This window comes from Grammomys surdaster, unplaced genomic scaffold, assembly GCF_004785775.1.
Source record: "Grammomys surdaster isolate TR1022 unplaced genomic scaffold, NIH_TR_1.0 165, whole genome shotgun sequence".
Classification (NCBI taxonomy): domain Eukaryota; kingdom Metazoa; phylum Chordata; class Mammalia; order Rodentia; family Muridae; genus Grammomys; species Grammomys surdaster.
This window is the reverse complement of record NW_021604613.1, coordinates 3,032,197-3,043,285: the sequence shown is the minus strand read 5'-3', so window position 1 is coordinate 3,043,285 and position 11,089 is coordinate 3,032,197. Positions and strand designations below refer to the sequence as shown.

Below are 11,089 nucleotides of genomic sequence, written 5' to 3'. Positions count from 1 at the left end.
GTATTGTGAGTTGGTTTAATACATATCTCATTTATGTATCAGTCCTATTTTAAGTGCTTTTAAAAAAAGATTTATTTAGCTATATATTTTACGTATATGTGTGTTTTATCTGAATGTATGGACACCAGGAGAGGGCATTGGATCCCATGAGACTACAGTCAAATGGGACCGCAGTCAGAGGCTATTGTGAGCTGCCATGTGGATGCTGGGAATTGAACTCAGGGCCTCTGGAAGAACAGCCAGTGCTCTTAACAGCTGAACCATCTCTCTATCAGTCCTATTTTAAAGGAAGACTGAGAAGTGTCACCCTTGCTTATTATCCTGCAGCCACATTAACTATGACAGTTTAAGGTAGGTCGGTGGGCAGGCACAATAGTGAGGCCACATGTGAGGCAGAGGCGTGGGGATCAGGAGTTCAGTCATTCTTGGCTATGTATCAAGTTCGAGGCCACATGAGATCATACCGAAGTCTATGGAAGACATCCACTTCCACTCTCAGAGAGCTGTTATAAGAAGTCATCAAGCTTAAGGAAGGTATTTTCTAAGTATATATGTAGCACTTTCGATAAACTGATTTAGGGACTTCCTGAGGTGGCATTATATAAATGGAATCTATGACTGCCTGAAAACTACTGTGGAATCAAGGCACATTTCAGTAAACAGATGACATCGACTGCCCCAGGGGAGCATCAGACAAAGCTGGAAAGCATTTTGAAAATTCTTTTACCTACTTTTGGAGATGGGAGGCTGTCCCTCATCTCGAGGGTATTATTTATCTGAAGGCATCTTTTGTTTAAGATTCATTCATTTATTCCTCAAATATGTTGAGTCCCTGCCTTGAACCAGGCACTATTCAGATTCGTGGAAGGCACTAATAAAGAAATGCCCCACGGTCATACATGGAAGATGTTTACACTAAGACACTGGCTCGTATGCTCGACACAGTCACTTTACCCATTAAAGTTTCAGAGAGATTTTGTGAAGCAGAAAGAGCCAGGAGCTGGGGAGATAGATCAGCAGCTGAGGGCACTTGTTGCTCTTGCAGTAGATCCAGGTACACCAATCCAGCACCCGTAAGGATTGGTGGCTCACAATCATTTATAGCTCCAGTTGTAGGGGATCTGATGCCTTCTGACCTCCATGGGCACCAGGCACACTCAAATGTACACATACACAAATGCAAAACATTTATACATATAGTCTAATTTTTTAAACTAGTCAAAAGCTGCAGATGATGTAAATGTTATAGAAAATGTATATAATTTTCAAGAAATAAAATTTAAACCGACTGCGGGAAGCTGAGGCTACTTAGTATTGTCTAAAGCTTTGACTGTTCAGGGATACTCTAACTTTGGGTTGTGTATATTGTACTCAGACTTTAAAGGGACTATATGAGTTATTGTAGGAAAAATAATCATAATTTATTAAACTTAGAACACAAAGTAAAGCTATCCAAAGGCAGGGTAGTCACTGTCTGCTATCAGACTGTGAGTTTTGTACTTTATAATGCTGGGACACTTAATTCCCCACTGCTGGTGTGCTGGCCGCTTTCCTCCGTGTCTTGTCTAGAAATGAAGTCATAGTATGTTAGAGTCATGACTGTCCAGCTTCATAGTGGACGTTCTGCTGATCATTTGAAAAGGCAGCAAGAGGCATGGCTAGCCCCATGAGGTCCAGAGTCAGATCAAATGCTAGAACAGAAATGAGCTCTTACCGTAATGCCCGGCAGCCCACTGTGTTAGCTTATTTCCTCCTTTAAAAACACCTCCTTTAAAAACAACTGCCTCAGTGACTAAGTCTAGACCCTTCTCACCCCAAACACATACACCCCTGCTAACTTAGGAACTCAATCCTTTCCATCCACAGATAATTCCCTTCTCATAGAAGTACCTAAGTGCCACCCTGTACATCCATGAGTTGTTTCCTTCAACATCCATGGTTTATGAACATACCCAGGTTCCTACAAAGATTAACAAAATCAACCTAAGCTGCTAAAAACCGCCATAGAAAGAGAAGGATCAATATATTAAGAAATGTAACTTTTCACTCATGGGGGTTATCTGTGTGCTCTGCACCACTACCAGGCTCCCTTCAGCAGATACAGGTGTGCAGCAGGAGCTGACTTCAGGACTTAACAAGGTAGCAGTCAGGACTGGCCCCAAGACTCACCTGAGAGGCTTTTAGCTAGTAGTTGTTAGCTAATATGAGTAAGTGAAGATGTTAGCTGTCACTTTGTGTTAGGGGTCAGGGAAAGAACATGGGAGTAAGAGTTCCATATTGTGGTCCACTCTTGGGTCCCATCTTCATCAATAAAAGCGTGGGTTAAAGAATTTCACATGCCATTTCAACTTCTAAAATATCAGTAACAGAGATGGCCTGACACAGCTCCTATAACCAAGCAGGCTTTGTGGACTGTAACTTCCTTGAGACAAAGATGGCATTGGAATGGCATGCACATAACTGCTGTGGAGTTAGAAGCCAACTTTACACCTAAGAGGAAAGGCTCCACCGAGGAACAGGGCTTTGGGGCATTGGAATTGAAAGCATGTGAAGAATTCAGGGCAGCTGCCAGCTAGTGCAACTCAGGGCGTGGTATGATCGATCTGAATGAGTTCTCAAGGGAGATGTCAGTGCTCTGTGGAAACATGTTTTCATTCAAGGACACTTGCCATGGCGCTTTGTAAGAGCATGGTATGAGCTTCTAGAGGACTGAGCTAGTTTGTCCACTACTAACCTTCACAGCTGGGTCCTCAGTTCTCATCTCGGTCCTATAGTCCAAACTTCCCACCCGATTCTATGTGCCTGGCTCACAGCAGGCTGTATGTAAACCAGTTACAGACTTTCAACCCAACAGCACAGAGAAAAACCTTGGTTATTTAAAAAAAATTTCTCGTAGCTTGTTTTCAATACACATATTTATTATGCTGTAAAAAGCAACACTACCTGATCTCATTTAAAATAAATATTTCCCAATTTCAGAATATTTACACTTTATAGTTTTAAGGTTTTATTTTGGGAAATGTTGGAAGTAAATACATTCATAGCTGTGGACTCCCCAGCAGGGACCTAAATTAAACATAAGGTTATCGAGTCCCTGACAGACAGCTGGATCAACAGTAAATCCAGCTCTGCAGCTAAAGCGTGTGTAGGCAGCAGTGGGGTGTAGCGTATCACCGGATGGGGGTGTCAGAACCAAGACAGCAGAAACAGTGGTATATAAAGAGCTTCAAAGCAACATGATCATGTAATGGTTCTGCGATACAGAAAAATTACCTAAGATTGTAAAGCCAAAACAAACACATCTTTGGAGTTTACTGATGGCAGCAGTTAGCAGCTCATTCACACACGTACAGAGTCCTTGTTATTATCAGCCAGTAGCAAACAGCCAGAGCAAGACCTGGCACGGGAAAAAGAGCATACTCAACCAAGCCACAAAGACTGTACAAAACAGCACTGAGCTGAGAAAAGATGAAAACATTTGTCTCAAATAATATACAAATCCATTATTGGAGGGAATCCTCAAAGTCACTGGCAATACTTAAGTCACATACTGAATCACAAAAAGCCAGCTTCTATTGGAATAGCATTATCTCAGTTGATTCCAATAAAACATGTTCACCCCTTAACTTTGGAGGTTGTCCCTGTGTAGGATGTTCCAAGTGCCACCATACCTGTCTTGAGGGGTGTGGAAGAAGGAGCGCAGTGACACTCACCATCCTCCCCACAGACTCTGGAACTTAGAAACTCGTTCGTGGTGCCTGTCCCAGTGAAGGAACATTAGCCATAGTTTCATCAAGGGTGGTGCTGGCCAGGGGGTGGAGGGGCTGGCTGAAGCTGACTTTGACTGAAACAGGATCAAAGCAGCTGGTTACCGGGTGAATAATGTGCCACCAGGCATATAGCTTGGATACAAACAGTGCAGACAGTGAGGGTCACGGAAGATTCTGTGTTACTGTGGAAACCACTAGTATCTGCGTAGTTGAGAATTTTGCTTATTTCATAAAGCAGTTTCCAAGAAGTCCGTGTGTGTGTACATGTGTGCTTAATATCAAAAGTCCTCCCTAACACACCCCTAATCTCTTGGAGGTTTAATAGGGTCCAGTATGTGGGACTCCTAGACAAGGAAGTTCTCTGTAAGGTCGCTTTTACTTATTATCCAACTTAATCATAAATTACCTTTCCAAAACAAAGAAATGGTGGGTCTAAATTTAAAATGAAGTGGACTTTTCTTAGTGAACGATACAACCCACCAACAGGCAGGCAGTAGAGGAAGAGAAGATACTTGGGGTCTGCCACAAAGGAGTGCTATTTCGATGCAGATAGGACAGCAGAGTTAAAAGTAGATGTTATTTGTAGCTTTTTCTATATATATCATTATAACTTTGGTAACTGAAAGCATTTCTGAATTTTTCTTTCTTGTAGAAGCTGAAGAGAACCTATAATTGTGCAGCATCACTGTCTTTACTCTTAAGACTGACGGTTAATTTAGATGTTGTAGTTTTGGCTCATCTTCCTTAGATAAACAGCCAGGCTGTATCTCTGATGGGAGAAAGGTGAGACTTGATGGCTTGCTGAGGAGATCTGAAAACTGCATAGAAAGCCAGCGCTCTCTTTTCCAGCTGAGGGGGCTGACAGCTACACACCACAGAGAGGCCAGCCCAAGCGCTGTATGGGAAGGAAAAGTTTACAAGTGCTAGAACTATATTCACACATATGTTTTGGTCACCAAACATATCTTAACAGATTCCCTGATAAAATCTAATCAGAATCGGCATATTCTATGAACAGTTAGTTACTATTTTAATATTTAAAGAGTCACACTGTGAAGTGAGGGTGATGGACACTTTAAACACTCAACCATACAAGTGCAGTGGTCTCTCAGACACTCAAACTAAATCTGTGTTTAAAGTCTTAAAGATCACACTATTTTTTGTCTAATGACAGCATCGACCCTGTGGACAGACTGTACAACAAAGCCCAATCCTAAGTGCATGTGAGCATATCATCACCAGGGCTTGAAAATTTACAAAACACAAAGCATGAGGACCACACAGTTCAGCTAGCATCGGTAACTACTCTTTCACATCAAACTGTACAACGCACGAGGTAACTATTGCTCACATTATGAAGGGAGGCTGCTTCATTTCTATCTTTCCCCAAAGAACTCAGATTTGTCGTATGCGCACAATGAAGGAAGCTCCAGTAACACTGCAGTGACAGAGGTTGTAAATACATATTACTACCAGATAGAAATACACATGTTCTCCATAATCATGTTCCACAATCACTAGGTAAGTAATGGAAGTCTTGGGATTCAGACCATTATAACAACCCATCAAGATTCTTGTGGACAGTCTGGTTTTCCTTTCCATCATCAGAATCCCCTTGAGGTGTGTACTGAACTTGGTATTCCTGGAGGATTTTAAAAACATCATGGTGTCCAAAATGCAGTGCTTCATCCATGGGGGTGTTATTCCACCTGCAGCACAGCAGACAGGATCATTAGTCAGGTAACTACTGCTCCAAGATGGTGGTCTAGCACCCCCAGCCTTTTGATCTGAGCTCCATGGCTATTCATGTTCATCTATACGTTAGCACTATTACAAGTGAGACCCCCTAAAACACACAAAAGTTCTTAAGAGTTCAGACACAGGCCTGAGACAGACATCCTGATAATGAGGATAATGGAATGACTTCTATGAAAAGATCGTGTTTCCTCATCCAAGTGCCAAAAGAGGGGCCTTTGGAGGCCAAGTCTACTGTTGACCGATATTTAAAAATCAGGTAGTGTAACATCATCCTAACCTGTCATAGGAAACTTATGTATGTCCCTGTGAATTCAAAAGTCACAGTAAATCATCAATCTTCCAGGTTTCCAATAACTTCATGACATTAAATGCACGTTAGATGAACAAGATGTGCCCAGAGGAAGTGACCCTTTCATCAGAGCCAGTAGGGAAGGAAGCTGCAGGCTCAGCTGGCCCACTGCCTGATCAGAACTCCTAGTCCACCCTAGTGTGCTGCTAGGAGGGGGAGGGGACCCTCAAAGACAAGCAAAGAGGTGGTGGTGCATCTAGGAGTCAGCTGAGGTCTGTGGAAGAACATGGCATTGTAAAAGCCCATGCCCCAGTAAAGGCCGGGCTTGCTCCTTAGCTGCTAGTTCCTGCACGGCCAGTGGAGCCTGCCCCCTCAGCTCCTCCTGCTGGCTTCTCTCTCCTGGCTCCTGGCTCCAGGTCCTGTCCCACCTCCCTGCTTTTGCTTCTTTCCATCATTCTGTGTCCAGAACCTTTCACCTAAATCAGTCACAATGTGAAGCCAAACAGAAAGTGCTTAATTTTACATTTTCAATGTTTCTGGTAGCCTGCTCTTAATTTTTTAAATCAGGTAAGTAAAACTTTACATGTCTCTGTTTCTCATGAAACAGCTGAATTACTGATTCCTCTCCCCCCCCTCCCATATGGCTTTTCATTAGGGAGTCATTAACAGGATCAAGTATTTGTGTGTGTCAGCTTCTGCCAGGTCATCTTCTTTATGTTTACATCTTTCCCACATCATAACAGAAAGTCCACCCATAAAGAACACATTGCGTCACTCTTGCTGTTTTATAATGTAGGTGATACTGATTCTGTGTGATGGGAAAAACATGCAGCTTTTTTGGGAATAGGCGAATTCACATCTACCAAGTCATTTAACTATCTTTTGTCTGTAAGATGAAAAACCTCAACTTCCACATTCTTCAAGGCTAATTTAGAATTCACATATAAATATTTCCAACATATATTAAGTAGTATTCGAATTGAGTTATAGACCCAGGAAGACACTTTTCAGTGTCTCTAGAAGCCTGGTGGGCATGATATTGGCTAGATAGGAGGACTGTCAGCCTACCTTGAGATTTTAGAGGACTACCACATAGCTTATTCCAATCATTCTTTTTAATAACCATAGGAATGGGGAGAGAGAGCCAACATGTTTCCACCCTACAAAATTGCTAACAAATTTTAGTTACTGATACCGTAACTTGTTATTTTCTTTGGTAAGCTGAACCAAAATGATCTAGGCCCCTAAAACAAAGTCTTAGTAATCCAGCCACCTAGCTGGAGCGAGTCCACTTGCTCTCAGCTTTGTGCAGCTCTTAGGCATCACTCCAAACTCTACTTCAAACAGCAGGAGTATAGCTCCATTGTATTCTTCTGAGCCTTCGTCCTTAACTGCTAACCCGATGGCTCAGCCATTCCAAAGACAGGATACCCAAGCAGTGAGCACAGTGTGGATGCCCAAGCAGTGAGCATAGTGTGGCATGCTTAGCACTGCCTCAGCCTTAGGCTGGGGAGGGGCCGCACAGCCCTGGGGTGGGGGAGCGCAGAGGAGCAGAGTGTTCTGGGTAACCCTTCCCACTGCAGGCAGAATACTCTCCCTCATGCGTTGCCTTCAAATCTCTCCTCCAGTGGACTACTTAAAACTCAACTCCCACAAAGCCACCTAAAACTAACTGCAACAAATCCCAAGCAATGCCAGCACACTCAAGATCAGTTTCCGTACAGACTTTCCCACACTTCTGTGTTGTCTATCCTGTAGTTAAAAGTTCCCTGAGAACAGAATCCCCATTTTCTCTTTTCAAGTATGAAGGACTGTCTCCTTCATATTTGCTGGTTGGTCGTCAAACCTGAAATTCCTGAACCAGACACCACTCTTGGATATGGAGTTGGATGTCACTCAGACAGCAAAATTCTGCATGTTGCCTTTGTAAGACACCATGGATGTAAGCACCACTTGACACTCAAGTCTGTGTATTCAAATTGTGACTTAGCAACTATGGGATACTCACCTATCCTTGGGGAAAGGGTTTACTTTGCAAGCTTCCAGTAAAAACTTGACAACTTCAACATGACCTATATTCCCCAAAACACAAAAAATGTATTTTAGTCTCGAGTAGAATTTCAGTCTGTAAAAGCTGTAAGTGGTTCCCTTCATTACCCTCTGCAGCAGCGACATGGAGGGCTGTTCTTGAGTCATAATCCCGCTGCTCCATGTCCATGGCCGACAAAGCAAATCTGAAAATTCATAAACAGCTAATCACTACATTAGATTAACTTGTTCAGTGGTAACATTTACTCCATCAGTTCAATGTAGGCCAGTCATCCAGTTTTCCTGTACTCCCAGATAGGGGGTAAATGCCACGTGACCGCAGTCAGTTTTCCTGTGCCCCCAGATTGGGGGTAAATGCCACGTGACTGTGCTTCCTTAGTGTTGCTACTTTGGGTAAGATAAACAGCTGTCTCTCCCAGAGCTGAGTTTCATCACATTATTTAAACTATTCTTAAAATACTGGCACAGCTGCATTAAAAGGGCAAAAATGCCTACAGCATAGCTACATGTTTTCAGTTTGACTCCCAGTCTTTAACCCATTTGCCTACAATAAATAGATGAGACATAAATGGATTTCTAGCATGGAAATCAGCTGAGCCATATCCACCTTACAGGTCAGTTGCAACTCTGTGAGAGGGAACTTATGCTCACTATGAACTTTCTAATCCTGGTAACATGCACAACACCGAACACCCTGACTCCTACCTCATCAGAGATGTTAAAATAAACCACTGACCAGTTAGTGGGCTAGTTACCTCAGGGATCTCACTCAGCAGGTCTGAGACACTGGAAGTAGGGGGCGGTCTCAGTGGAAGTAGGGGGTAACTTTTATCAGAAGTGATAGTGAGACTTTAACCTTAAGACAGCTGCTTGACCAGATGCCCCCTCAAACACCAAAAGTCAGTGTATCCACCCTGCCCACATACCTTCGGAGGGCAGACACATCTCCAGTATAGGCAGCAAACAGAAGGTTTATCACCGACTTTACCTGTGGACAAAGAAAAGTCAGGGATTTGTGGGAGAAAGCAAACGAGGCCACTGCCATGTAGTTTTCATGTGCTTTGAAGACTTTGGTTGGATTGATGAGATGTTATATTAGGCACACATCTAAAAGACATACATGGCCTTAACCAAGACTGATAGGAAATGAAGTAGTAAGATTCCTATGGAAAAGGCTAGAATGGAGCTCCTAACACTGCCATCTGAAGTGGAGACAACTGGAGGTTCTTTAAAAACCTCATGGAGTAGGTCTCACTACATTAAACAAGTCTACCTGGGTGAAAGTCATGTCACATACTAAAACTAACTCGGGCCACATAAACGCCTCCTCCCTGCCAGCGTCATCGTCCCACTAGTTACTGACGTCCTTGTCCTTGTGCATCACCTTAAACTTAAGAACAAAGCTGCTCTTCACTGGGGAATCTTGACTATTGCCCACGTGACTGGTGTAAACTGGGGAATGCTCAGAGCATATGACACTGCATGAAAGGTAAGTCCCTGATATAGTGTGCTCACGGTTTAAGGTGCATCTACTTTTGGTAGTTACCCACTCATAAAGTTACCCACTTTACAGTTAGGTGGAAAAGGCTAGTTATTCCAAGACACTCAGTTTTGACCTGCTTTTATTCAGACCACCCATCCCTGTTTATTGAAAGCCCAGACAGTACTAATTATAGACTGCCAAGTTTACATGCTGTAGTGTCAACATTCATTCTGATGACTCAACTTCATGGGACTCAGTGGTAGACACATTGGTCTAACGGGGCACAGGACTGCCCAGCTCTCCACAAACAAAGCCACAGTTCTGGGACTGCTTCCCTCTAGACCTGAAACCTGACATTGCCTTCACATTACGGCTCCTCTTTCCACAACCTGTGAAACTTTAAGGCTGACTGCTGAACACTGCTGAACATCTCTGACTTAGTATTGAAAGTGTACCCTAGAAACTAGCCCAAAAGATTCTCCATGAAAAGGACCCTATGGTTAGATGTTATTAAAATATTAAATTCCCCTATTGGAGATTCCTGGGCATATGGGAATCTGTGGAGGGCTGAAGTATAGGAGCCTGTCTAGCTATGAGAGTGGTACATTCCTAAACACCACTCTTTACTGCTATCACCTCAGAAGTCCATGCCTAGTCCTTCAGCCCACAAACTCCCTGTCCAGCCCACTCCCTGATCCTGCCAGCCTCTGGGCCTATGCTGCTCCAGAGCTGTGGGAGGAGAGTGGGCTTTTACTGTGAAGACTCCAAAAGCGTGAGAACATCACTTTTCCATTTCTAGTTGTTTGACTTCAGGCAAGGGTGTTTGACTTCAGTTAGTCTCGGTGACTTTGAGCCACCACTCGTGAATGCAGTACCTGATGTATCCAGAAGAGGGCATTGAATTCACTGGAATGGAGTTAGAAACAGTTGTGAGTCACCCACAAAGGTGCTGAGAATTGGGTCTTCTGCAAGAGCAGAAGTGCTCTTCACGGAGTAGCCATCTCTCCAGCCCAGGACCAGTTTTAATCCCCATATCCCCTGTACTACCAGTCATATGAGACTGATTGATCGCCTGCTAGAAATCACTAACTTCCTACTGTCTACCACTGATTCTCTTTCCCATTAGTTCACTTTATGCTTTCTGCAGGCAAAGCCCAGGCCCCTGGAGACACTAATCAAAACTGCATGGACCATATAAAACCCATCTTCACAACTCCCAGTACTCTTAAGCAAAATACCATGCCCTCCTCCTCTTCCTTTCATCCCTGACTCAGACCAGTCTCACTCCTGAGTCCTTTCTTCAGCACGTATGCAGGTCTTCTAGACTGCTGCCTTGCTGCTAGGGTCTTTGCTTCTAGCATCTTCTACATTCCTCTCCTTCACTTATGTCTGCTATAATACACAGAAAAACCCATTCATTCAGTATTTTACTCTAAAGTTTTCTCCTTTTAGGAGGTACTTTCTGGATGTGCCTTTTATTTCCCTGAGATTTACCTCCACATCCCGCTAATGGTACTCTTCAGGCTCTGCTGCCTTTCTAAACCAGCTCCTCATCTCTGGTGACCTCCCATGACTTCTCCCATGACACTGCAGCACCCCGAACACCTGCTCCTCATCTCCGGTGGCCTCCCATGACCTCTCCCATGACACTGCAGCACCCTGAACACCTGTTGACTGCTAGGCACACTCTCTTTGGCCTCGTGGTACTCCAAAGGCTGTCACCAGCCTCATTTTTAGCAC

General features: G+C 43.6%; 1 protein-coding gene across 1 annotated transcript in view; it reads right to left on the bottom strand.

The window, feature by feature from the left end:
• Window positions 1-2,897: 2,897 nt before the first annotated feature.
• The window catches only part of Gls (glutaminase), a 66,508-nt gene continuing 58,316 nt past the window's right edge, over window positions 2,898-11,089 (bottom strand). The window contains exons 15-18 of the mRNA XM_028765557.1: window positions 8,793-8,854; window positions 7,975-8,051; window positions 7,826-7,889; window positions 2,898-5,479 (exon numbers count right to left, since the gene is read on the bottom strand). Of these exons, the coding sequence (XP_028621390.1) occupies window positions 5,323-5,479; window positions 7,826-7,889; window positions 7,975-8,051; window positions 8,793-8,854 (360 nt within the window). The 3' untranslated portion in view covers window positions 2,898-5,322. The remainder of the gene's footprint in view (window positions 5,480-7,825; window positions 7,890-7,974; window positions 8,052-8,792; window positions 8,855-11,089) is intronic.